This window comes from Etheostoma spectabile, chromosome 16 (assembly GCF_008692095.1).
Source record: "Etheostoma spectabile isolate EspeVRDwgs_2016 chromosome 16, UIUC_Espe_1.0, whole genome shotgun sequence".
NCBI classification, from domain to species: Eukaryota; Metazoa; Chordata; class Actinopteri; order Perciformes; family Percidae; genus Etheostoma; species Etheostoma spectabile.
In genome coordinates, this window is record NC_045748.1 from 7,983,720 (window position 1) to 8,011,354 (window position 27,635).

At 39.9% G+C, this 27,635-nt stretch overlaps 2 protein-coding genes and 1 long non-coding RNA gene across 4 annotated transcripts in view; 1 reads left to right on the forward strand and 2 right to left on the reverse strand.

The window, feature by feature from the left end:
- The window catches only part of exd3 (exonuclease 3'-5' domain containing 3), a 44,905-nt gene extending 17,647 nt beyond the window's left edge, over window positions 1–27,258 (reverse strand). Inside the window, exons 1-19 of one of the 2 annotated variants that reach the window (XM_032539026.1) lie at window positions 27,099–27,258; window positions 25,866–25,914; window positions 22,810–22,874; window positions 21,810–21,971; window positions 19,871–20,056; window positions 19,720–19,773; window positions 19,413–19,552; window positions 19,185–19,291; window positions 19,026–19,099; window positions 17,887–17,925; window positions 17,557–17,723; window positions 17,184–17,337; window positions 16,502–16,700; window positions 16,302–16,411; window positions 14,902–15,085; window positions 14,513–14,685; window positions 13,530–13,748; window positions 13,302–13,355; window positions 13,046–13,177 (exon numbers count right to left, since the gene is read on the reverse strand). In XM_032539026.1, the coding sequence (XP_032394917.1) occupies window positions 13,046–13,177; window positions 13,302–13,355; window positions 13,530–13,748; window positions 14,513–14,685; window positions 14,902–15,085; window positions 16,302–16,411; window positions 16,502–16,700; window positions 17,184–17,337; window positions 17,557–17,723; window positions 17,887–17,925; window positions 19,026–19,099; window positions 19,185–19,291; window positions 19,413–19,552; window positions 19,720–19,773; window positions 19,871–20,056; window positions 21,810–21,971; window positions 22,810–22,874; window positions 25,866–25,914; window positions 27,099–27,101 (2,271 nt within the window). In that variant the 5' untranslated portion in view covers window positions 27,102–27,258. The remainder of the gene's footprint in view (window positions 1–13,045; window positions 13,178–13,301; window positions 13,356–13,529; window positions 13,749–14,512; window positions 14,686–14,901; window positions 15,086–16,301; window positions 16,412–16,501; window positions 16,701–17,183; window positions 17,338–17,556; window positions 17,724–17,886; window positions 17,926–19,025; window positions 19,100–19,184; window positions 19,292–19,412; window positions 19,553–19,719; window positions 19,774–19,870; window positions 20,057–21,809; window positions 21,972–22,809; window positions 22,875–25,865; window positions 25,915–27,098) is intronic. The other variant, XM_032539027.1, reaches the window with a different exon arrangement.
- On the forward strand, window positions 1,542–27,536 carry LOC116703963 (uncharacterized). The gene is made up of 5 exons (XR_004335549.1): window positions 1,542–1,736; window positions 2,660–2,667; window positions 3,276–3,278; window positions 15,488–15,498; window positions 27,526–27,536. It is a non-coding gene; the product is annotated as an uncharacterized LOC116703963 (long non-coding RNA).
- LOC116703947 (carboxypeptidase inhibitor SmCI) overlaps window positions 12,832–27,635 on the reverse strand; it is a 34,022-nt gene continuing 19,218 nt past the window's right edge. Inside the window, exon 7 of the mRNA XM_032539057.1 lies at window positions 12,832–12,843. Coding sequence (XP_032394948.1) covers window positions 12,842–12,843 — 2 coding nt within the window. The 3' untranslated portion in view covers window positions 12,832–12,841. The remainder of the gene's footprint in view (window positions 12,844–27,635) is intronic.

Genomic DNA, 27,635 nt, shown 5'->3' on the forward strand with positions numbered 1-27,635 from the left:
TTTCCATCCCATTTATATCCTGTGTCTCTCAGTAGTTTAGTCCCAGACATTTAAGGTCTTAGCTTCCGCTTTTATTTTATCTCCCTTTCTCTCTCCCCCAAACTGACATTATTTATCTACATGTAGTCTATGTCCGTCTTTCCCTCTGTTGCATTTTTATATACCTCTTTGCTCTTCTCTTTTCTGATTTCTATCAATCCATCTACCCTCTCTATCTTTTCACACTGCCCCCCTTTGCTTTGTCAGGCCTTTCCCAGACCAAGGAGCCTCCAGCCTTCTACCTGTTTGTCTGCCTGACATTCTCTCATTCCCATCCCGCAAGGACTTTCACTTTAATCTAACTCTGTGAGTAAGTGAGGAGAAAGAGTGAACAAAACACATAAAATATGTGAGTGTGTGCCTGCAGCTCCCAAAGCAAACAGACTTCTAACCTCCTGATAGCATCACATCACGCAAACTACAGGCTTTGGGAAAACCCACGGCAAGACTTTGTTTCAAGTTTTAAGGCAGAGCTGGCCTCACATTCCCAAGACTTACACATGCACATACAAGCACTACAACACGACAAGAACGCAGGTCAGACATTCAAAGAATGTTCACAGAATGTACAGACCTAAACCCAGAACATAAACTGTGAAAACACAGTTGCAGTGACGATGTACACAGTTTCACACATCAGAGACAAGTGAAGAAAACAGCAATATATTGAAATTGTTGACACTACTCATTCTCGGAAACTGTATGAACACAGACAGACACAAATATAAAAAATATACTCAAAATGGATTGGAGTATTGTTGTAAAGCTACATAGGTCAGAGGTTCCCAATCTTTCTGGTTTTCCATCCCATCATTTGCATTAACTGCATTCACGTGACACTGAAGGTTTAAATCAGTTATTGACTGATGCTAGAAGAAAAATCTACAAACCCTGGTTCCTCCAGACCAGGATCTGAGCTGCCTTTCAGACAGTCTTGCACAAGCACTATAATATTCTACAGAAACTGGGACTCATGGAGCATCCACCTTTTACTCAGATTTCTGTCAGAGATTTTCATTTTTTTTTAATCTTAGATATTGAAACACTATAAATATTAGACAGGAAGACACATATAATCACAGAATTTCAGCACCCCTACTCTGGTGTGACTAAGCGCACAGACAACAGACCACACACATTCAACATGCTGAGAAGAAACAAACATGAGCAAAAAGGTAGCTAAAATTACACAGTTAATAACCTAACATTATGAAAACAAAGCAGAGAAGGATAACATGATTTGCTTCAGAGAACTCCTTCATGCCATAGGGGATGTTGTTTATTGTACCTGCCTCTGGAAATGCATCTTTTTTTTCTCTTACAAATACTGTTTTATTTTTTATAACTGTCTACCTGGCGTCCTAAACAAAAAAAAAGATATCCAAAACATATCCAACAATAAACTTTTACTTTTGCATTCTAGAGCTGGGCGCTATGAGGGAATCTGCCCATGTAGTTAAACTAAAACAAAATCCTACAAACTTCAAATTGAATAGAACTAGTACAGTGTCCGTACAAAATATGCCCGTTTAGAACGGGCTGATTGCTAGGCCTGTGGTATTGCTCCTTGTAGCATTCTCCAGAACCAAATTGTACCCCCTAAATTACTTACAGAAGGACCCCAAACCACGTAATATGGAACTCCACTGTATAGCCTACTACTGACTTACAGTGTACTTCTACATCAGAGAATGTCAGTTTTATTGTGTAGTTTTATTCACAGGTTTTTAATTTTTAATATCCAATGCTGTCCAAACCACTCCAAAATCCAAACCCCAAGTTCACTGAGTACCCAGGAAACCAACCAAGTGTTCATGAGATATTTCAGACCACACACACACACACACACACACACACACACACACACACACACACACACACACACACACACACACACACACACACACACACACACACACACACACACACACACACACACACACACACACACACACACACACACAGGCTCCATGTTAGTCTGTTTAGTTGTTTGCCTCAAGACAAACTGATGTAACCCTCATATTCTTGGCTTAAACCTACAATCAATTTATTCTCTCTCCTAGAAGTCACGGCAAACAGAAAAACAACAACTTCAAATAGTAGGTAATAAAAAAAAAATTGGAGTTCTGCCAGAAGGACTCATTTGAATTATCACATGTGAGCAAGCATGGCTGCCTCCAAAGCTTGACTGAAAGTGGAGAAGTTACACAAGCTACTAAAGTGGGCCAGTGTGCCACAGGGTTGTGATAATAACGACCCTAAACCTCTCAGCTATTTCTCACTGGCAGGTATTAGCATGGTTGACAAGAGTTATTTATCATCCTAGTTGTAGTGCGGGCAGAATGCAGTTCAGATGGTTTGCTATGTTGCACTGCGTGTGGGAGAATGAGCTATGATTAACTAAGCTGCAAAGACCAAAGATCACATTTCACTTTTGCAAGGGAAACCATTATACCATGACCACAGACACAAAGACGGTCATACCAGCAGTATCTAGGAGATGAAAACACGATTGCTGGGACTAGTTCTCACAAAATCTTTCAAATGTTACTTACTTGATTTCCATTTCATAGGTGAAAGAAAATTGTGGGTAACCTTTAAGTAAATTTAGACAAGATAGTTGCATTAGTGCTTTAATTGTTCAAATATTTTCAAATTTCTAATCAGAAATACTTTCGGAACTGTTTTTTATATAGTCTGGACATTAGGTTTTTTAGCCCAACTTATACACCTGAAAGATTTTCATTTCAGGTTATTCAACACTGGGAACAATAATGCATTTGATGGCTTCATTATCTGTTTTCTGTGTGGTACTGTTGTCGTTTGCTGACCCAGGCTTTGTTATTATATTGGAAAGAATTCTGCCTCCCTTAGGAGACTATTTAGATGCAAAGGGCAATCACTCACTGCAGCACAGTCTGGCTATGCAGCTACTGTACTCTAAAAAACATGAGAAACTTCCTCTTTCTGTGTGCATGTTTGAGAGGAAGGCATCGGTAAGTGGTTCCCTCTCCCTGAGCGGCAGGGAAAAGTAGACCCTCTTGAGTGCCTCTCGGCTTCCCCACCTCCCCCATGAGCCAATAACGCAGACACGCAGACACACACACGCACACACACGCACATACACACACACACGCACACGCGCACACACACACACACACACACACACACACACACAGTGTGGTTTCTCCTCTGGAGGGGAACATAAACAGGGCTGTCTGTCTGCGAGCGGAGAGCTAGTTCTCATGACATCACCACCCAGCAGGAATGCTCTGCTCTGCCCCGTCAAAACCCCTCCACTGGCCAGCAACTCGCACACATACAGACGCATACACAAAAACACATGTTGAATGATTTATGCACGTCCACATTTTCACAGGGAAATGTACCACATACGCAACATTCACCCAACTGGCATTTGAGCTATTATCTCTCTTTTGGACTTCTCTTCCTTCGCAACGGTTTTTCATTTCTCACAGCACACAGAAATCTTATTTCTCTGCCTCTCTTCCCTTAGCTTTATCACACCGTTTTGTTCCTTTTACCCCTACATTTCTCATTCTCTCTGTATCGGCTGTGCACAGTGTCAGACCACACAGAGACCACAAAAAAAAGAGAAGAGAGAAATTAAAAGCACAAAAGTATAACTGCCTGATTATAGAAAATAAAGATATAACACCTATGAGAAAGTTTGTGTGCGTGGGTGTGGGGGACATGGGAAATTACGCACTACTTCATTGTATTGGTGTTCGGAGGAAAAGCCCTATTGAAGCTCTCCCTCCTTCCTTCTCACCTCTCTTCCGCCCTCTCTAACTCTCTCCTCCGTTTCCCATCCCTCCATCAGTTGATACATTATCTTTCTCGTCCGAGAAATCTCCCCTTTCTATTTCGTTTTTCTTATTTCCACCTTCTTGCTCCTCTCTCTCAATCTCAACCTGTCACTGCAATGTTTTCTTGCAATTTCTGTCCCTTCTTGTTTTCCGTCTCTCGGTTTCTCTCAGGCTTTTGGGGAAAGCAGGGGCAGGAAGCAGCTTGGCTCGCAGACAATGGAAGACATCAAAAAGCAGCACCAGCCTCACCAACTTCTCACACACACACACACACACACACACACACACACACACACACACACACACACACACACACACACACACACACCACACACACACACACACACACACACACACACACACACACACACACACACACACACACACACACACACACACAACAAACAGGACATTCCAGCTGCCGGCTGCACCGGATTCCTCGCCTTGGCTAATCTGAAACGGAGGAGAGTGAGACTAGGAGTGGAGTGGAGCAGGGAGACAGGGTGAGAACAGGGAGAGCAAGGGAGATGGAGAGAGACAGGGCCAAGCAGAGGGTGAGAAGGAGAAATAGATACAGGGAGGGAGAAATGCTGGGGTGCAAAAAAGGGGGAAACTGGAAAGGATGGATTAGGGAAGGTACGGCATGACTGAAAAGGGATTTGTGAATTGCAAAATGTTGCTGTAACAATGTGTTACTGGAAAATCTATGTTTGCATACAAGTGTGTTCTCTGGTTGTCTACAAAGGCTTATGATTATTATAGTACAATTTGATCGCAAAACAGCATATGATGTCATTACGCACAGGTTTTTATTTGCTTTAAAGCCGTTGGATGGAATCACACTTTCACCGGCTTTATTCGCATGAGTTTTTTTTAACAAACTTAAGATAATTTGATAGACAAGTGTATGGAACCTTAACTAATGTGTTAAAAACGTGGGGAGATAAAGTAAGGTATTGAGAATAAGAGACAGAACAAGAGAAACTGGAAGTGGAAGCAGAGAGAGAGAAATTCTACAGCCAGTGCTGCCGGTCAATTTTAAATACCTCATTTACAGTATATTTAAAAAATAATAAATTTTTCTCAGGTTTTCAGTACTGAAAGGTCTTCGTCCAGCTTGACTTTTAGGTAAGGTTGTTTTAAACATGTAGACTCTTTTGCAAACAAGGGTGGATATGCGCTCCGACAGAGCTTAGTTCCTTAGACTCTCTCTTTGTTTACTTGCTTTCAGTTCCAATTTACAGATTGAAAAACACAGGTGCTGGCATTGATACGTCTCTGGTTTACAACTACTCAACTGTAAAATAATTACATTATTGACAATCATAGACACTACATGCTTGTCTAGGCTGATCAACTATGGACTCAATCATAAAGTTTGTTTACAATAACTTTCGGTAAACCCCTGCATCCTGCACTGTACATACAATTTAACAGCAAAACGGGACGCAACAGTAAAACGGGACGCTGAACAATTGGATACTCTCTCATGTCATTCACCTAAAATGCATGTCTCATGCTTTCATATGTCAAAACTTTTACTAACATTAGGTTGAGGACCTATTTTACCCTTTGGGCCACAGACTAAAGAAAATGACACCACCCCAAACTAGCAGTTAGCCCAATTGACATTGAGACACTGCTGTTCATAACACTAGATTTGGTTTATTAAAGACATGACAAAAGTAACAGTATAGAAAATAAGCACAGCAGAAACGTCAGATACACAACAACAGAAATAAAGACGTTTGCTCATCTCACGTTTCCCTGGAATTCAACTGCACTGTGTCTACAAAGAAGTGATTATTTTATTAGCACGGTGTCCCGGTGATTCAGTCTATGCACAAACACAAAATACGTTATCACAGGGAAAGCTGGAAGCAACAAAAAGCTGGCTTATTTACAAAAAAAACCACATTTTGAATGATTCATAGATCTTTAATTAAATATCTATAACAACCTAAACACATAAGAGAAAACTCAGTGGTGTTTGAGTAACTACAAATTCACACACAAGCATGCACACGCAGATGTATATCATGCATGCAATCGCACATGCACACAAAGGGGCCAACTAGAGTGATGTCTCATCTTCTTCCTTGTATGCCAGCCTGCCTGCCTGCCTGCCTGCCTGCCTGCCTGGTCAGGTTACAGGCTGACGTTTTTTTATGTAGGATTTTTCAATCCACTTCCAAAAAAACTTGCCTGCTTCTTACAATTTCAACATTTAACTTCTACAGCAGACTCATTATATTGCAGCCATCTACTCCAGCTCAAATTAGGATATCTACACTTTTAGCAGAACCGGAATTCTTAACCATTCAAATACAGTGTGACTTCCAGCAATTCACATTCTAACTAGGCCTGTCACAAATTATTACTCAACCCTCTGATACTGATTATTTGAGGTAACTGCGATCATTTTGCATAACTGTTGATTCCACAATATGTACATATGTATGTAGGAAATGTAAAGCCAATGTTACAAATGTGGCTACACATAAAAAGTGAATAAGGTGTTTATTTTATCAGCTGGAAAAACATTGAAAAAGAGAACTTTGCTATCTAGATCTTAGTGCCGTCGGACATGTCCTTCTGTTTCAGCTCATATGAGACCATATTTGTTTTGTAGTTTGTTTGACAGCTCTAGGGAAGGTTTGGCTGTAGTTGTCGCTTACATCCAGCTTTTCTAATTACATAATTCACACAAAGATGTTTGGATGGAAACATGGTGTTATAAGCGCAGCATGGGTGCTTTTAGGAGTAGTTCAGTGTGTAGTGCAAGCGTAGCGAGTACGTGGTCGAGTGAGAGTGACAGTGGATGGGTTTAGAGGAGCAGGTGTTGCCGACTGGAGCAGAGAAGAAAATAGCAGTGAAGTTGTCAAATGGTAGTAAATGTACAGTGTAACACCAAAGAGAAGCTCAACTTTGGCCCTTGAGGCAAAACATCTTCCCTGTGCCGCCCGACCAAAGTCTGGAAGCTGAAACAGTAACGGTTAACACCGGCTTTGTGTTTCCCCGTTGCTTTCGAAAATAAAATCAAGCCTCTTTTTACATTATTGTATTGAATCACGTTTTCGATGCATCAGGTCGGCTTGCACAACAGTTTTAGAACAAGCTTATTAAAAATAAATCTTTGCAGCAGAGCGAGAGGTGAAACATTGTTTCAGGAAACTATTTGAAGAGTAACTGACACTCCTTGGCCAACGATCGCATAATTGTTTACAACATGGATTCAAGTCTAGTTGCAAAGCCAGGATAAAATGCCCATTATGCATGCAAATACTTTATAGTACAGTATGCATGCATAATGGAATGTGTGCTGGACTTTTTCAACAAGTGTGATTGATAACCTTTACCGACGCACCTGCCCCCAAAAAAGAAGTGTACAAAAACACTTTTTGAATTGTAAAGCCTAAAATAAAAATGGACAAATAAATTGTTAATCAAAATAATTTGTACGACGACTAATCGTCCACTAAATTTTACGATTGTGACGGCCCTAACTCTAACTAAATGCTTTTTCCTCAAAGACGAACAGGATTGAATTCTTCAGATAATTACAACAATATTAACACGTGTAAAAACTGTGCAGAACTTGTTTTAATCCTGTTTACATTTTTAAGTCCAGACAGATTACCCTTTATCAACTATCAGCAAAATCATATTGTGATGATTATAATCAAATAGAATTTTACAGTAATTTTCTATATCATGATATATCTCTATCGGAAGAAATATCCTTATCCTAATATCCGTGACAGTAATTTCAACCACATCACCAATTAGTAATCCAATAACTGTACTGAACATATGATAAATTTGACTTTTTCTATTCATCCTTGGGTACCCTCTTCATTAGTGTGAGCCACCAGTTCCTCTTTCAATGACTTGTTTATGAATTTCAGTGAAGCACACAGGAATACTTTCATATTTCTGATGAACGATCACTCAATGAGTCAGCATTTCAATCCAGTAAAGAAGTCATCTCCACAGTAAACGTAGCAGGTAAGTGAAAGATAAATATTTGTGGTCATGTCTTAATTGCTCACTTATCCATAAACTCACACATTGTTGTTACACAACAATCACAATGGCTTTTTCTAAATTGAGCTCCCCTTCAGACAGACAGAAAGACAGAGACGCAGCGACAGCACGTCCCCCTCCAGACAAAAACACACAAAGGAGATGGAAATACAGGCTGCCAATCAGTCACTCATAACTGCCTCCACTAACTAACTACATCTGTGTATGTCAGAAAGAGTGAATGTGAGGGTGACCTGTGTTATGTGTGAACTTTCTCCCAATGTGTGTGTAATTGCTTTTAGCACTTTCTCAAACCGTTTGTGTGTGTAACAGGAGACACGAAGCTCTCGCCACACACAGTGGGAAATATTTGGAATGGTTTCCCTCGGAATGTCTTGGCGTGCCTATGGAATGCCCCCCACCCCACCTCCTCCCCTTTCTCCCTGTCGCTCCCCTCTCGTCTCCTGAAAGGGGAGGGAGAGTGGAAAAACAACGACACACATAAAAACCTATTCTGTCACCACAAAAAACAGCACATGAACAGCGACAGAACCCAAATAAAGACGAAGCCACAGATGTCAAATGCACTTGCAAACACAAACACACATTTTTGTATAGGTTTGTAAAAATGTTTTTTTTTTTTTACAGTTTATGGTTTGGATATATAGTTTATTTGTTACCAAAGTGTGACCCTGTGCAAATCTGCGGTTATCTATAAACTCTGTATGCATTGAAAAATAACATTGTAATATGAATTAAGGTGTGAGAATATAGAGTCTATAAATGCATTTTAACACATACGTACATCCTGATACTGGCTACTTCTATTTCATTCACATGCACAAATATACACACACACGCAGCCAGTGAAGGGTAACTTTATACGTGTCTCAACCTCTCACATTCCTCTTGTTTCTTAGCCCGCGGCTCTCTTTGTAGATCAAAAGGACAGACAAGTCTTTCTATCGCCTTGCCCTCCTCCACCTCTTCTCTTCCTTCAATGCTACCTTTCTCAGACACACTCTCTTCCTGTCGCTCTTCCTCACTCAACACTCATCTCGCTTGCGCGCGCGCACACACACGCGCGCACACACGCACACACACACACACTTTCTGACTTTCTCTCACAATCTCTCTGTAATTCCGTCTCAATGACTCCATGTTATTTTTATGTATTTCTCCCTAACTTACTCACTCCTTCTCAATTGCTTTCACTACCGTTCCCTTTCTGTCTTTTAAAAAAAACTTCCATCACCTCTGTTCTTACTTCTCTCCCTCCCTCCCTTTTTCCTATCCCTAACCCCACTCATCTCTCCCACCCCTCCCTCTCACGGTGTGGCAGTTCCTGTTGCTCTTGTTTTCACTTCCCCAGTAGTCTGGTGCGTGGGAACCAGTGATTCTGCTGCAATAGTGTCTATGACTGATTCTGAGTGTGTGTGCATCTGTAAAGGTGCTGAGGTGACTATGTGTGTATGAAGGTGTTTGTATGTGTTTATCAGTTTTGAAAGTGTATGCTTATTACTTTGTATGTGTGTGTGTGTGTGTGTGTGTGTGTGTGTTTCACTGGCTTCATGTCTATCAGGATATCTTTGTTATCTCAACATGTCTATAAAAGGCCAGTAAGGGACATCTGATGGAACTGCACAGCCCAACGGAAGTGTGTCTGTGTGTTTGTGTATAAAGTATAGACGCAGCAGGCATTAGTGGTAAGGATAGGATATAGCTGAATAAGGCAAATGTAATGGACCAATAGCCAACTCCTCCCTCTTACCCAACCCACCGCAGGAATCCACACAGATGAAATTTAAGGATTAGAGACTAATTTAATACAGTGACACTCATCAACATCTTTACATAGTAAAGATATACAATATGTCTCTTAATATATTTTTGGGACATTTTGGGGCTGAATAGACTTATTTTTCACAAATTAATATACTGTGAATAAATATCACTAAATGTTTATTATTTAAACATGTTTTAATTAAAACAGTATATTTGTTCCAATAACAACATCTTTTCCAATTTACTCCATGGTCTTGGATTAATTTGCGAAACTTGCTCCATCTAAATGATCTAGTCTCATTAAATGAGTTTAAGACCATGTTAAAATGCCAAGTAATTCAAAAATGCAACTGCCACATGTGACCTGTACCTTTCCTCTACTATGCTGTATTTCTGTTTAAATTGTAACTGGTGTGCCGTCTTGGCCAGGTCTACCTCGGAAAAAAGATTTCAATCTCAAGGGACTTCCTGGTTAAATAAAGGTTAAAAAAAAAAAAAGCTCAGAATTCAAACCCACTTACAGTATAGTATAATGCATAGTATGAGTATTTTTTTCATTTGTGCAAGAGTGGAGGGACAAAGCACAGATTCTTCTGAGCTGAAAAGTTATACGTTAGCCATGTGAAACTATTTTATTTGAATAACAATTATTTTAACATGTTACCCACTTAAGGAGGAACCAAAAAGTCATTTTCTTCCAAGTGAAAATGTTATCAACGTGGCTACAAACCCGAAACAGCTGCATTTGGATCCTTGATTGGCATACAGAATATGGATGAAAATAAAAACATATCTTGTTTATAATATTTCAAAGGCTTTGTCAACAAGTAGGAGGAGCCACATGGAATTTAATCTTGTATTTCTCCTGTATTTCTTTTTTGTAATTTATTTTTTATTTAACAATAAATGTTTCTCTCTGGGCTATCCAGTTCATCCTGTGTGGTAGGCCTCTGCCATGTTTATTTATTTTTATATGGGCAAGTACAGTACATGGCACAGACAAATGCCATATACCACAGCACTTATAGCCTAAGCTTGCATATTTACAATGCGGTCCCTAGATGGGCATTTAAATACATGACCGAATCCAGTTTAACTATAGGGAGACATGACTTTAAAAGTTGACATAATTCTTGAATTCATAAATAAATACACGGAAGTACATGTAAGAATACAGACAAGGACACACTTGCACAGGAGGCCCTTCTCCATCTCGGGGTCACCATAGTAGACACACATTCCAATGCCTCTAAAATCTCTGTTGGGCCTACTGATACACCGAGACAAACATTAACCCTTCCCCTGCACAATTTTTTTGACACACACACACACACACACACACACACACACACACACACACACTTGTGGTTAATCTCCTCTTCTGACTTTTTCCCCCTTTTTTTCCCTTCTCTTTCCTCAGGACATTGATCAGTGGTGTATGTGCATGAGGGAGGAACACAGAGACAAAGGGAGAGAAACTAACCCATCCATTGCTAATCAGAGAGCTTTACAATCAGATAACAAAAGGGGTTAACTTTGCCTGGGTGGGCCAAAGAGCAGGATGAAACTCTCTCCCTAACTCTACACACACACAGAAAATTTGCATGTCGTATTTCATAACCTGTCTTTAAGGTAATACATGAGATAATCCAAGGAGCTTGAATAAACTCATTTACTGTTGGTCTTCAATTTTAGACCATCTTCAAAAAATAAATTCCAATAAATTATCAAGGATTAATTAAGTTAGTTTTTTCAGTTAGCTATCATTCCAATTTTATTTAATTTTTAACAGATTGTAAAATTAGAATATATAGTTATGACCTGAATGAGGTTGTAAAAGATTACCCCACAGATTACCAAAGGGAAACAGTTGTTTCACATTTGCTTTCTGAAGCTGATGGGAAAAAACTGAGACTGTGCTGTTACTAGTGGTGTGTAACAACAAAGTCACATTTGGCCCTTTTTTAGCCATAATATATCAAAGTGACACTGACTTCAAGTGGCATCAGGAGTGACCAGTAAATAGGAGAAGTAGGCACCTGACCATTTGGCCACTGTGCATGTTTGCTTTATCGTGGTATCATCAAGATGGGAGGTAGGTGGTCAAGGTGTTTTACATCTTGGGTCTGAAAGAAATGCACCCAGTGGTGTATCTTGACACATTTAAGGCCTCCCACCAGGAGCAGGCCAGAACACCCAAGTTTAGAAACTGTCCTGCAAAGATACCCCTCCCAATCACAACCACCGCCACAGACACACAAACACAGTCGCAGCACACAAAGGTTTCCCTTAACAGCCACCCATGGAGATATCTACAGGTCATGTACTGTAAATCCGACAATTATTGATAGCAACAAGCTGACTAACAAACATCTTTTCCAGGCTCCAAAACGTGATTGAATAGGAATTAGAATAATGCAGTGCATTGCACACTTATGTGCATCTGTACACAAGTAAGTAATGTTTCTGTAAGTGAGGAAAGAAGAATATGATATTGAAAGGTTTTTATCCAGTATTAATTTCTTCATTTTTCTACCACTAAAGGATACTATTTTCTCATGCATCCATCTAACCCTCCTTTTGATACCACTTGCACAAGTCCAGGTTGGGGTGGCAGCAGGCTAAACAAGTAACCCATCCTTCTTTTCAGCCACATCCTCCAGCTCCTACTTGTGTCCCCAAGGCATTCCAAGGCCATACGGGATAACTAATCCATTTCAGTGTCTCCTGGGTCAGCCCCAGGTTCTGCAATAAGAATAGCTCACAGACTCAACTTGTGGCCACCTTAAACGTGAAGGTGCAGCGGTTCAACTTCAAGATCCTTCCACATTCCTTTCAGTAAAGGTGAGCCCATTCTGGCCACTTGTATCTGAAATTTCATTCTTACATTTACCACCATAATCCAGTATAACACCCACATTAACAACATTTTCTCAACAAAAAAAAAAGTTGCGTTTTATAAAAGCCCCTCTTCTCCATTTTCCCATATTGTACAGTGTATTTATTTCTTCCCCTTTTTCTCAGTATTACACAAAACACCACAACCACCATATTCTTTGTTCTCAGAATTCGAGAAGTTTAGCATTGTTTTATATACTCAGAAACAGCCTGGGTATTTATATTGCTTGTACTTTTTACTGATATAGGAACTGAAGCTTTTCCTCTCTCTTTCATTGAAAGCTGTTGCATGTATGTACGGTTTTGTCTTGGACCTCAACTGGTGAACTTATGACTGTGCCCATAGAACTCAATATTTCCCAATGTGTATGTATTAATAATTCTGGGCATCATATTAATTAGTAGAACAATACAGAAATCACCATTTCTTTAATAAAAACATTCAGAATTAGCGTGGATTTCCCTACCTGGCAGCGGCTGAATATGTCGCTGGGAGTGAGCTGGACATTGAAGTGTCTGAGGACTCGAACAGCCTGGTCTCTGGCCTTTTCTGAACAGTCTAGGGACAGACAGCGACCCTCACCCACCTGGGACCGCAACTATGTGGGGAGACAGAGGCAACATGTGTATACAAGCAAACAATGCACGCACGCACGCACTCACTCACTCACTCACTCACCCACCCACTCACCCAACCAAGAATTTACATATGTTAGTACTTACACTTTGGAACGGTTGTCCACACGTGAGTATGAAACGGCCTTCAGCTTGTGCTAACTGACACAACAAATGCACATCAGAACAAAACAAAAACCATAAATACAGTAATGTTATTATTGGTTATCTAAAATATGTAACATTTTGGCTTTGTAAATTATTTTTGTTTGTGTTTATTATGTATAAAAAGGTATGTGTGTGTGTGTGTGTCTTCTGCTCGGACTGCTAACTAACCTTTGCCGCTACTCTGTGATCATCGGTATTCTCCAACATGACCACATCGACTCCTAAACAGCGCAGGTACCTCCCGAGTCCCTGCAGCATGTTGTCACACACCACCCGCAACTGCTGGGGGGGCAGAGCAGGGGTGTCTTTTGAGGGCTTCTCGCCACACAGGAGGCCTTTCTCTGTGTCAGAGTGAGGTGGACTGATCCTTTGAGCCCCCTGACATTCCTAAATGGACAGAGACAATAATGTGATACTTAACTGATCCCCACAGGGGGATTTTCTTTTTACTTGCACCACAGTAAAGGGGGGTCAAAGCACAGGGTGAGCTATTCAACTGCGACCCTGGAGCTGATAGGAACTGCTGAAGTGTCTTGGTCAAACACATGCTTAAACCCAGGTTCTTCCATTTAACTGTTTTTATTGTGTCACTTGGAAGCTAAAAGCTCTAAGAATTGTTATATGTATCAGCACAATAGTTTAAAAAATTAATACAATGGATTGGATCTAATTTATTGCAGTCTGGGAAAACATCAGAAATAACCCATGTTCTAAATAAAAGTCCATAAAAATCCTTAAATTTGGCAAATGAAAATAAAATCTCATACACACGGTCCTCCTGATTCAAGGGCCCTCCTAAAGTTACCATGTACTCATGTACCTTGTTTATTCATAATACAGTACCAGGAAAGTGTATAGAAATGTGAAAAGACAACCATATTACACTTATTCAGAGTCAATTGCTAACATATTTAAAGACGGTCAAGAACAGGCCAAGTAGGTAATGGATTTAGGCTTCCACGATCCCATTAATGAAATTTCCCCCGGTTGATTTCAAACTATCTGTAAAAGTCTTCAGTTTGTCCTCATTGGAAAATTAATGTATTCTAACTTCCTAGACCAAAAGACATGTGGTATCAATTGAAACCTCATGAAAATAAAAACACTATCAATAACAGCAATTGCTGGTGAAATGGTAATTGACTCCAGACCTCTTTGCCATGGGCCTGTTTCATCTGCTTGGTATGTTTCTCCTTCTGTTTATTGTCTGCACTCTTCTCTGATTGGCTTGATGAGATGCTGCGTAGGTCAGCTGGTAGCCCAAAGTAAGCTGGGTTTCTGGAGAGGACAGAGTACACATCCAGCAAACAGTAGGCATCCGCCACTAGAAGGAGGTTAAGAAACAAGAGAGAGAGAGAGAGAGAGAGAGAGAGAGAGAGAGAGAGAGAGAGAGAGAGAGAGAGAGAGAGGAAAAGGGGAGGAGAAATTGGTTTGCAGATTGTCAGGGGATAACAAAATAATCTGGGATATTCTTTAGTGAAAAGAACAACAACCATCTGTCTTCCTGTCATTGTCTGTGTGTGCATGAATAATACCTTACCTGCATATCTAATTTGGCTGATGCGCAGTGGTCGTTTCTCCCAGTTGGACATCTGCTCTGTCTTGTCTAGGGGCCTTCCTAGGACCTGTTGTACCAGCAGACTGAGGCCTTTCTCTGCAGAGTCCTCTCCTACCAGCACCTCTTTAGGTCCATTTTGAGTCCTACTGACCTTTCGACGCTGGATCTGTAAAAGGCATTATAGACATTAAAGTCAGAATTTAATGTGTTGAATTTTCCTTCAATAAAGACCTGTTTCCATTGTTGCATTAAAGCAACTTTATTCATTTGAAATCATCTAGAATTTGTGACCATGCAAGGCTCCAGGCAATATGTTTTCAAACTTTTAAACAGTCCCCTCCCATTTAATGTCCTGCCACATCATCCTCTTTCAGCCAGACATTCCTCGTTATTTTCAAAAACATTTCTTGGATTCCTCACATCCTGCAACATGCAGCCTACTCCAGCAGATGGTGAAGCAACCTCATCAGTTACAGAGCCAGGTTGCCATTTCCACATTCCAATCCAACTCAGAGACCAAGAGGTTAGCTACATAAATCTCAGGCAAACTACTGGGCCACAACTACAGTACGTACCTGAGTTATGACCATGCAATGAAACACAGACCCAAATGTTAAAATCCTCTGGTTAGCCCTGGTTAAATGGAGTACAGTGGACAAGTGGCAATGCCAACACTGATGCTTGCTGAGCTGAACCTGGCCAATGCCATATTTCTTCTGCATGTTATGGCTCGGATCATTAGTTATAGAAAAAGTCATTTGTGCAAAACGGGACATCCTGCACAAACCCGCCATTTTGAAATAGTGTTTAGAATTTCAATTATGACACCACTGTAGTGTAATGAATTGAAGCCTGAATTTAGTAAAACATTACCATCCATCCATCCATCCATCCATCCATTCATCCATCTTCTTCTGCTTATCCGGTATCGGGTTGCGGGGGGCAGCAGCTCCAGCAGGGGACCCCAAACGTCCCTTTCCCGAGCCACATCAACCAGGTCCGACAGGGGGATCCCGAGGCGTTCCCAGGCTAGGTTGGAAATATAATCTCTCCACCTAGTCCTGGGTCTTCCCCGGGGCCCCCTCCCAGCGGGACGGGGCTGGAACACCTCCCTAGGGAGGCATCCAGGAAGCACCCTTACCAGATGCCCAAACCACCTCAACTGGCTCCTTTCAACGAGAAAGGAGCAGCGGCTCTACACCAAGCTCCTATCGGATGACTGAGCTTCTCACCCTATCTCTAAGGGAGACGCCAGCCACCCTCCTGAGGAAACCCATTTCGGCCGCTTGTACCCTGGATCTCGTTCTTTCGGACATGATAGCATTTTCTATTGGCACTCTAAGACTAACTGCGAGAGTAATGTGAATGACGGATAATGTTACCTTTTGGTGTACATTAAGAAGATCAAGCATCCCCTCCATCCTCAATGGCTCCTCTAAAAGCTGGTGCCAGGTGGCCAAGAGACACTTGAGATCCCCTGACATACCGTAACCTGAATGGGAAGAAAGGAGAAATGTTAGAGACAGATGTATAAACAGCCTCAGATGAATTTGATTTAACCTTGGTCAAGCCTGTTTCTTACCCAGTTTAAGGATGTTTCTTTCGGAGAACAAGCTCCTGATGAAACTAATAGTATCTGGGTGTTGACAGAATCCATTTGCACAAAGGTCTAATAAGAAAACCTGGTCCAAAACTGAAAGCTGTATTAGGGCAACTTGCTGAGTTGAGATACATCCAAACGTGGGCTGCCACTCCATGTCAACGCCCACTATATCACATTCCTAAGAAAGGATAAAGACAGGGGTGGATAAGACGGCAGCACTTTTTAAAAAAGGATTCACAATAAATACTTTCAATAGTAACCCCATTTCCCTACCTATTATATATACATACAGATAATCATTAATGGTTGATTTAATTTAGAGACACACACCTTTTCAATTAAAGCTGCAGTTGGTAACTTTTATATCATCATATTTGCTCAACCCTAACCCTAATTATCACTATATTCTTACAGTACTTCATGAAACAGATAATCTGAACAGTTTGATCAAAGTTCATGAGCAGTCACTGACACTGCATTAGGAGACTCCTCGATTCTGATTGGATGTACTCCTTTGCGGTGGAAACTTGGAAACGCCATTACGAGCACTAGGGGCAGATAATCTGTCTCACGTGTCAGGATATAGTTACAGTTTCAGCAAATATGTTACGTTAAAGAAGTTATTTACCTACTGAACTTTTAATCATTTAGTTCTCTGTACCTTGAGCACAATGCTTCGACATCTTTGAAGAGTTTCTGGCGAGTCCACAAGATGAACCTTGTCTTTAGTGAGTGGCACTTGATAGAACTTCTGACAATGAGACTGAGACGGTATCCACTGCTCAGTTTGTGTTGAACCACTCCCACCTATCTGTCTGAGCAGAGGCGACAAATGTGGGTATTTTTGTGATTATGCATTTTAAAAGGAGAAAAGCCTGTGTGTGTGTGTGTGTTTGTCATCAGCCATCAGAATGAGAGTGGATAGATAACATTAGAAATACTGCAACTACTCCTCTTTGTATAAAAGTACTACTGCCTTTGATTACCGCAAGTTGCAAAATTGGATATGTTTATGCATATTCGGGCCAACTCACTGTAGATCAGGCGGTAGACTCTGCTGTGTTTCCCATACCCCAAAGGGAAGTCGATTTCTGGGGATGTTGTACCTCAGTGACCACTGAGCGGCTTTCTGAAGACTACAGTACCTCACCAACATCTCCACCAAATGGATCTGCAGCTCAAGGTCATCTGCGACAACGTTCTATACATACATAATACACATATGCACTTAAAAAAAAAAAAAAATCACAATAAATACATCCCAAAAAACAATAATATATATATATATATATATATATATATATATATATATATATATACAGTAGAGTTTATTTCTCCACACTGGCGTATGCATACACACCTACCTGTACATGGTCACTCCAGTTCTCCTCTGTCATGCTTTTCTAAAAGAGTAAAAAATAATAATAAATATGAGTATGAATAATTTATTATTTTTTATGACAATTACAATCCATAACCTTTTACATATTGTGGTAAAATAAAAAACGCATTTACAAACAAACGGAAATTGCCATTTTCCTTCCCAGCCGTTGTGTCATCATGGGTAAAGTGGGTAATTTTTCGTGTCCGCTCCCACTAGTCCTTGCTCCACTTGTATGACGATGAAAGTAAGACTTTTATTAAATCATCTTCTTATAGCTGCCTTTTATGACAGTACATGCAATTTGTATTTACTGATAAAGTAAGGTTTGTAAATACTTTGTTATAATACTTTTGTTTTTTCTCTGGCATCCGCAAAACTGGGCCAAGAAAGTAATTCTTTAAAAAAACATCTACTGCCACCATCTGCTCATGTTTTTGGGAGCGGAAACTATCCTTTTCCACGAAATCAACCGAGATTCCACTGAGATCTGTTACCAGCTTTTATTGGCTAAAAAGGCACAGTTACCATTTGATCAGTGATTGAAGTTGACATGTGTATTGGGAAACATAAGATGTCTTGTTATATAAGAAAAAAGTCTTGTTATATAAGAAAAATATAACATTTTTAATAAATACTTCAGACACAAAGGGTCTACATAGATCCACTTCTCTTATTTTGTATTCAATAAAATTGCATTGACTTAATAAAATAAATAACTAGTATTGCTTTAGTGTATTAAAAACAGTGCATTTATGAATGTATCAAATTTCAAAATGCAGCTAATTTAATGTCCAAATAACTTAAGCAAATAACCCATGGGCTTTACATATTTCAAAGCAGTGTATATGAGCCAACTGGGCTTGCCTTAACCCTTGATTAAAAAATATAATTTTTTTGTCATATGCAAATCAACATTCCTCCCAAGGAATTAAAGGCTTAAGAGTAAAATCTTGAAATTAAAATGAAAAGGCATTAAAAAAAAGATCCATCCATCCTAAAAGCCTTACCATTATTGCCATTAATTAATACTAGCTATAAAAAGTCAATGATGAGTAGCCTGTTTGATTACATGGTATAAATTATGATTTGATGAAATAAAATGCCTGCTGCATCACTTACATCCACAAACCTCTTGTACATGAGGAAACGTAAAGAGTCCAATCTCCTCTTGTGCAGAGCATTAGGACACAGTCCTAAGTCAAAAAGACGAGATCACAATCATTTTTGCCTGTGGTGTACACCCATACATAAACAACTACACATGTGCCAGTCACACACCTTGGTCAATGTTGAATTTCTCCAAGAGTCGGAAGACTTGTTTGGCGAGCAATTTGGGCTGGATCTGGCTCATGCACTGTTTGGTGAGAGAGATGCGAGGGAACCGCCTGTGGAAAAACACGTACGCACGCACGCACACACAAAAACACACACACAAAGATCTTACAGCAACACACTGATGCTTGCATACATTCTGTAGGTTCCCATATGTTCATACATGTTCCATACATGCTTATCTCTTCCACGCTGAACCTGGGGTGGCACCACAAGTCTAGCAGTGTGACCAGTTGCTGTTCTAGATGATTGTGGCCTAGGACGAAGGACTCTGCCAATGGCAACTTATTTTGCAAGATCAGTGGTACACACATCTGCAGAAGATTGCAAAGGACAATGTTGGAAATTGGTTAGATATTTTAGAGGCCATTTTGAAAAAGTCAGATCTAACACATTTTAAGTACAGTATGCTAATGTATTCACTGCTTACAGTATGAATGAAGGTTGCACAGACATGTCTGTTGAAAATGTTTTGTCTCACCTCCTCCATATCCAGCTCTTTCTGTAACTTCAGCTTTATGGCGAGTACTGCTGCCTGTGAAAAATCAAGGTATAAAACGGTGTCAAATTATTTTGTCTAAAATCCTTCTGGCATAAAAAATAATAATGCTAACATCAAATGAGGAACTCACCTCTTTATAACAGTGAAGAGCCTGCAACCTTATAATGTGCAGTCGGAGTAAGGCTGGATCCAGGGAATTGAGTTGGTAGATGTTTATAAGACTTTCTACAAAGTTGGGCTGGGTATCCGTTAGTAAGCTCAGAGCCCGCTGTTGAAGCGGCATTGCTTGTTGCTCGGAGAGTGAACTCAGGGTCACCTGATGGAGGGACGGACACAAATGACAAGGAACCAAAAATATACAGTATGTACAACAATATCTCAAAAAAATTAAGACAAATCTTTACTGAGATTGATAACATAAAGAAAAGATTAAAAAAAAGAAGAGCCTGGAACACAAAGCAATAATTAAGTTAAGTTGCTAATACTGAATTTTGGAACAAGGTCACTCATGAGACATCACTGGAAGTATTGGAGCTAATCTCTCTGTCTTAGAGGAACTGGAAACACGTGTGTGGCATGAAGGTGGATCATCAGGAGTTCAGTGATTAAAAAAATACAATATACAGCACCACTTTAAATGATCAATGTGCTCTAGTATTCTCTTTTTAGAAGCAAGGCACCTCATTAAACATCACCTTTATCTCACTCACTTTACTCCTAAATGCACTGGCTACTAAACATATTGTCATATAATCTAAATTGCTAAAATACCATGATTTAATTAAATATCAAACTGCAGTATTCATGTTCAAAGCAAAAAAATAGCCTATTGCCTGGGAATATTCAAAAGATGTTCTCTGAAAGGGAGGGAGGGTACGATTTAAGGGCAAGAGGAAATTTTAAGATTAATAGATGTAGAACATCAAGGAAAAGATTATGTTTATCAATATGCGGAGTTAAATTGTGGAACAAACTAAATGAGAACCTAAAGCAATGCCCAAACATATTCCTTTTCAAAAAAATGTACAAAGAAATTAGTTTTAGAAAGTATAAAGAAGCACTGTAGAAAGTTTTGTTTGTGTTTTTTGTTTTGTTTATTTATTTATATATATGAGGGTATGTGTGTGTGTGTATATGTATGTATATGTGTGTGTGTGTGTGTGTATATATATATATGTATATATGTGTGTGTATGTATGTATATATGTGTATGTATATATATATGTATGTTTATGTATGTGTGTGTGTGTATATGTGTATATATGTGTATGTATATGTATGTGTATATGTATGTGTATATGTATGTATGTATATATGTATGTATGTGTATGTGTGTGTATATGTACATATGTGTGTATGTATCTGTGTAGGTATGTGTATATATATATAGCAACACAATTATAAATATTGTAAAGCAATGCAAGAATTAAAGGGGTAGGAGTACATAAGTTTTACTTCTTCCTACTCCTTTTCGCACATGTAATAGAGGGATGTTAAAGAAGGATACTTTGTTTGTTATGTTTCTAATTTTTTTGTTTTATTATTTCTTTTATTATTATTTTTATTTTTTAAACACTTTCTCTTGCATGTTCGAAATAAAGATATCAATCAATCAATCAATCAATCAAAAAAAAAGAAAAAAACAAAAATGTGCTTTTCTGTAAATGTGGTTCAGGCAATGTCCCAACTAAGGACCAGGTAACCTTTTTGTACATCTTCACCCCTGACTCAATTGTTTGAAGGTTTATATATCTGGATATGTACACATATTGTACAATATGATGCATGTCTTCTACCAGTTTACAAAGATGGCTGTGTAATACATTTTTTATGTAGATAACTATTCAATATTCACACACAAATATGCATATACTCGTTTAGCTATTATCAAAAAAAGAAGTGCACAAGTGTACTTTTTTGCCTAGAGAATGGCACAAGGACTAACGGCTAAAGACAAAGCTGGTTGCACTGTGGAAACTGTTGTGCTGAAGTGTCCAGATGTGCAGGTCTTAAACTTAAACTCTGCAGTACATTTCATTAGTTTAAAAGGATTCATGATTCTCTTCTACCTGAGGACTTTCTTTCATCCATGACTGGAATTCCATAAGGATGTGCTGGCCGAGGGTGTGGCTCCGACCCCGCTGTTTGCCTGGACAGCCCTCCAGGATTGTTAGTAAAGCCTCCAGAGGCTCAGACAACTTTGAAAATCCCTGGAGGGCTGTCCAATGTAGCTGTGGGGGGAGAAAAGAGATGGAGCGGTGTGAATTAAAACTATAATGTTGGAGGAAAAAGGAAAAAGGTAAATGTATAAAAATATGACAGCTTATTCGTCTTTGTAATCTTGTTTTTAGGTGGATTCATTCAGATCTGAATATGTGGATCATTCATATTACAGCCACACAAATATACACAACTGTTGCAGTCTGTTGGTCATGTAAAACACAGTTGTTTTAGTATGGAACAGTTGTTTAGTGCTTGTTCACCATAATTTACATTTTGATTTGTGTGTAAATTGGTAATTTCTCAAAACATTTGAGTGATATTTTTAGAATAGCAGCAACCCAGTAGCCGGTGGACACAGCTAACTACCCTCAGTGTGGCCAGCAGACACAGAGGCTTGTGACACATTTTAGGTATCCGCTAAAGAATGCAAACTCTGGCATTATAACATTTCTACACAAGAAAATAATATCTCTGTGAGAAAGGCATGCGCCGTGTCTTAATTTGCAAAACAGATGTCATCCACTCAATATCATCCTCACACAGATCTCAAGTTCATTCAGTGCAATGCAAATTCCTTCCTTCCTACTGACAGACACTCTGGTTTCCACATTAACACACGCGCGCGCACACACAAGCACACACACACACACACCGTGAGCTTCATTTAAACATGCCGGTATCCAAGCTCTCTCTCTCTCGCTCTCTCTCCTGTGTTCCTTCCTGTGCAAGTGCTTCTCGCAGAAACACAAAAACTCTATCCCTCTACCTTTGTGCACACACACACACACACACACACACACACACACACACACACACACACACACACAGTGTGAAAGTGACTCTCACCGTCTGGAGATCTTTCCGGTTCCATAGCTCAAAGAGTTGGTCTCTCAGCACGGTAGGGTCAAGACCTGGGGAGGTGGGGGGGGGGGGGGGGGTGATTACACACATGCACAGATGAGGTGGGTTTCACTCTGACCTTTGACTTCTATAACCTGTCAACGAATCCCAACCTATCAGCCTTCATAGTTTTTTGTTGTTTTTACCATATGAGGCACCTGATGACTTTTTATTCAGCTCTATTGGGCCTTAAAGTGAAGAGTTCTGATTTGAGAAAATGGAACTTTTGCAAGATGCAAATCCTGTACAACTAATTCTCAAAGCCGTAATTCATTAAAATATGCAGAGGCTATGCAAGTGTGTAATTTTGCCAACAATTAAAACCCATTAATTTCTCTCCAATGACAAGAGTTTTATTCCACTTACCACAATTCCCTGCTTGAACAAATGTTGTTTATCAACTTTTCCAAACAATGTTGCCGCCTAAAATGGCGATTACCTTGCTATGCAAATATATGTTTGTGTACCGTATACGTTTGCTTGCCCTTGTTCATGTTAATAAAAGGTCAAATTTGTCTTGAAACGTCCAACCCAAATCTTAGCTTACAGGTAAAGCGATATGCTGGAAATATTGTTAGTTAAAACAGGCATAGCAAAGCAGCCATAACATCGGATTAACAGCTGAGGCTGGTTGGACAGTAGAGGAACCCAGCATTAGCTCTGCATTCCAGCTGAATCTGCAGCCAAAATACTCTCAGGGCACATTTTTTGGAAGACCATGGAGAGTAAAAGAGCTCAGAAACAGGAATGGATGTAAGCATGCATGCATGCACGTCTTTTTCAGTCTATCTGCCTGTGCGTGTGTTCCACTTAGACTTCCCAAAAGCTCCAGCTCTTTTTCGGTCGCTGATGCTGTGTGGGCTGCCCCCCCCCCCCTACCTCTTTCCCAGGGCTAGTTTTCCGGTTCTCCTCTCCCTCTCTTGCAGCAGCCTCTCTTGATTTTGTCTCGGATTTCCCCAGGAAAGGGCTATGCGGTGGTCATGGTGTAAAACAGACAACCTTCCTGATGCATAGCCTGGGAAAGCAGACCAAAAGGCCTCTCCCTCTCTCTGTGTTGGCCACTCTTTTTACTGCACCACTCCTAAGATACTTGATACGTTGCTATATAATCCATCGCAATGACTACAATATCTGCTTTTACATTTGTAAATGATGCTTAACTGTTACATGGTAATGCATATCTCATCATGGTGCCACAGCTTTGACCGCAACATGACAGCAGCGTGCTATAGAAAATGGTCAACAGCAAAGTAGCCTGTGTATATAGTAAATGGGCTGAGCCGTACAGAAACACTGCAATGGTCCACTGAAAGGTCATTTCATTTCAAGCATTTGAACAGCTACAGGTTCCTTTAATGTTCTCTATGGTTTTCTGCTGTTATACAACCCACTCCAGCCAATTCATCGCACTGACGAACATGCATACGTGCACAGGGACTCAGACAAACCGCACAACCCATTTCACTTCAGTCCCACTGTTTGTGTGAGGAGAGGAATGTGGAGCACGTAGCTTCTTCAGAGATTTGGCTGGTGGAGGAATGACAGGGCTGGAGGCTCCCCATTCATTGTGACATAACCTCCATCACCACGACACATAAAACAGTACTTGCACTCATTCACTTTTGGGAGGGTGTTTTTTTAAGTTTTCTTTTTACACAAGATTCTTTGAAATATGAAAAAAAAAAACACTGAAATTAAAGTATTGAGACACTTTCCTAACCTCCCACTCTTTCAAAACAATAAAAGTCCCACTTACATTTCAGTAAACTTAGACAGAGATTAAATCTACAGGCAGGTCTAACTGCCTGTTGCCAGGCAGCTGCCAAAATAAAGGAAACAGAGATCAAGTGTCTAAATGGGGCGTGTGGTGTCACAAGAGCCACCAGAAGAGCTTTCGGTGTGACTTGGCAGAGGTTGTGCAAGTGGCTCAACTTCACTAGAAAGATGCCACAACATTCTTCTACAAGTAGCCTACTTCTCTCCTTTTGTGCTTTCCTGTAGGAGCTGGAAAGATCTTTCAACAGATGCTATGACAGAATCTTGAAAAAGAGGAGAGTACAAGCACTTGCCGAATTAGATGCGCGTTAAAGCAGTGTTTGCATGTCAATTACCTCTCCAGAACTGACTACAACTTGGTTTCAATCCAAATGTGGTCTGACACATACCTACAGATTCTACAGTGAAAAAAGAGTGACAATGCTAACTGAGATCATTGAACACCCCATGACCTCTATGTGTTCAGCAAACTAATGTTGCTAAGAGACATTTGTTAACAAAGCAAATCACAGTGGCAACAAGTCTACACTACAATAGAGAATACCTTGTACTGAAAAATTGTTGGTTGGAATTTAAAATGTAATCTATCAAAAAGACAATGAAGAACATTTTTGTTACCACATTGCACATATGTAGCTGTAACTGTCTATATGGTTTGCACAGAATATCCATATTTATTCTGTTTTTCTTATTGCATATTCTGCTAATACACTGCATATCTATATTATAATATCACTGCTACTACACTGCACATATCTGTACATGTTGTTCATACACTGTTCATATTACATAGCCATATTTATTCTGCTCTTATAACACTGCAATATATTTCTTGTCCTGCCTATGCACACTTTTCTGCTTTTTTCACTTTGGTTGGATGCAAACTGCATTTCATTGTCTTTGTACTTGCACTCTGCACAATGACAATAATGTTGAATCTAATCTAAGTACATTTTTATTGGCTGTATGAATAATACAGTCCAAAAGGAGTGATGACACGACAATAATCTGCTGGACAAAACCTTATTTAACCAGTCTGATATACTTGTGCTTTACTAATTGTTTAGATTGTTTAGATATGTGAACACATGTACTGTATATAACCACTGTATAAAAGCTATGTTACCTATGGAGTCTGTATACCCATCACAACTTTAAATTATACCTCATGTAACTTGTTTCATTAATAAATGTTCTAAGAGTTGTAAAACTGTTGTTGTACATACCCACTGCATCTGGAGTAGTTTGGTTCATTTGGGGTGTGCTGCTGTCACTCTGTTGAGGAGGGAACACAAAACAACACTGCTATTAATAAGACCACCACAATTGCTCAATACAGTATAATGCTATCAAATCATGAAAGCAAAAGATCATTTTGTTATGTAAAACATACAGTAATATGGTAAAGCAACTACGCTGGTAGGCCAAGACACGATAACGATCCCCTACAGCTTGTTAGCTAATGCATTTGCCCACAAACAACTTTGCAGTGTCTTGAATGATTCAGGGTGCAACATTAACTTTTTTGTCCTCCAGCCAAACAACTAGTGAATGTTTAAATTTGATTAGCCACTAGGGGTGCGGGGGTAGAGCATGTGATACAAATGTCAATCAATTTTAAAACACCAACATAAAGGAAAGCTGTTCAGCATATATGATAATGTACCAGTTATGCTGCTGTCCTGATTTCTCATAAACTCACTCTCACACACTCATTCTCTCTCTCACACTCTCTCTCTCTCATACACTCTCACTCACTCTCTTACTCTCTCTCTCTCACACACACACACACACACACACACACACACACAACACACACACACACACACACACACACACACACACCACACACACACACACACACACACACACACAAACACACACGACAAAGAGGGCAAGATGCCAGCTGGCTATGAGACTTAATTTCAGGCTTCAGGATGATTTGTTTTTTGGGCTTGAGTCTGGCTGTATCTCCCTGTCGGTCTGCTGGCTTTAGAGGTCGGTTTTAACATGCAACAATGTCCAGGCAACAGAACGTTTTTCAGGGGATAGAGGAAGAGAAGAGAGCACCTTTTTTAATCGTCTATCCCCGCCTAGTGGTAATTAAAAAGAGTACACTTCCTCGGTGCTTGAGTTCACACTTTCTGTTAGCAAACATTAGCTTCAAGCACTCGGTTTACTTCTGATGACATCCATGTGTGTTCATTCAATTGCTCTTTTGTTACTGAAGCAAGAGCTTATTAAAAGCCAAAACAAATTGTAGTTTTGCCAAAGACGTTGTAACGTTACCCTGACTTAGCTACGTTAGGCTAACGTTAGCTAAAACAGCAGTGCTAGTAACGCTAGCCGTATTGTTCTCCAATACACAGTCGACATTATTTTGTTGTTGAGTGTTGACAAGCGATATACATACATAGTTAGTTAATGTAACGTTACGTTACCGATGCTAATGGACTCACCATGTGCTACTTTGTTTTCTTCCAGTTAGCAGGTAAACTAACGTTACCTTGCATCAGTTGAGTTAGTGTGGGGCAGTGGACCAGTTTTGTGTATTTTCCATTTTCGCCCTGGGTCTAACCTACCAGGCAGCCCTTGTTCTCGCACAGTACACAAATCCAGATGTATTAGTCATGAGTCACAGACTGTGACCCCTGAAACATGTCATAAAACGTCAACCGTTTTTATATACATACACTGTCAGATACCTTATTGATAGAGTTTATCAGGAGTGATAAACACACTGTAGGTAAAGCTGCCTGTAGTGCTACACTTAGGGAAAAATAAACCTGCTCTCAATTCTTGAGCCAGGAATACTTGGTTTTCAGTGAAGGCTGTCATGCAGGCCCAAAGTGCACTACCGCCATCATCTGGTCAAGGAACGCGGAGCAGAAAACGTTTTTCAAGAACACACAAACTTACTTTATACCAGATTTAATAACGAGGCACACTCTGTAACTTCATATGGATTTAACATAGACACTTTTTAAAACCCCTGT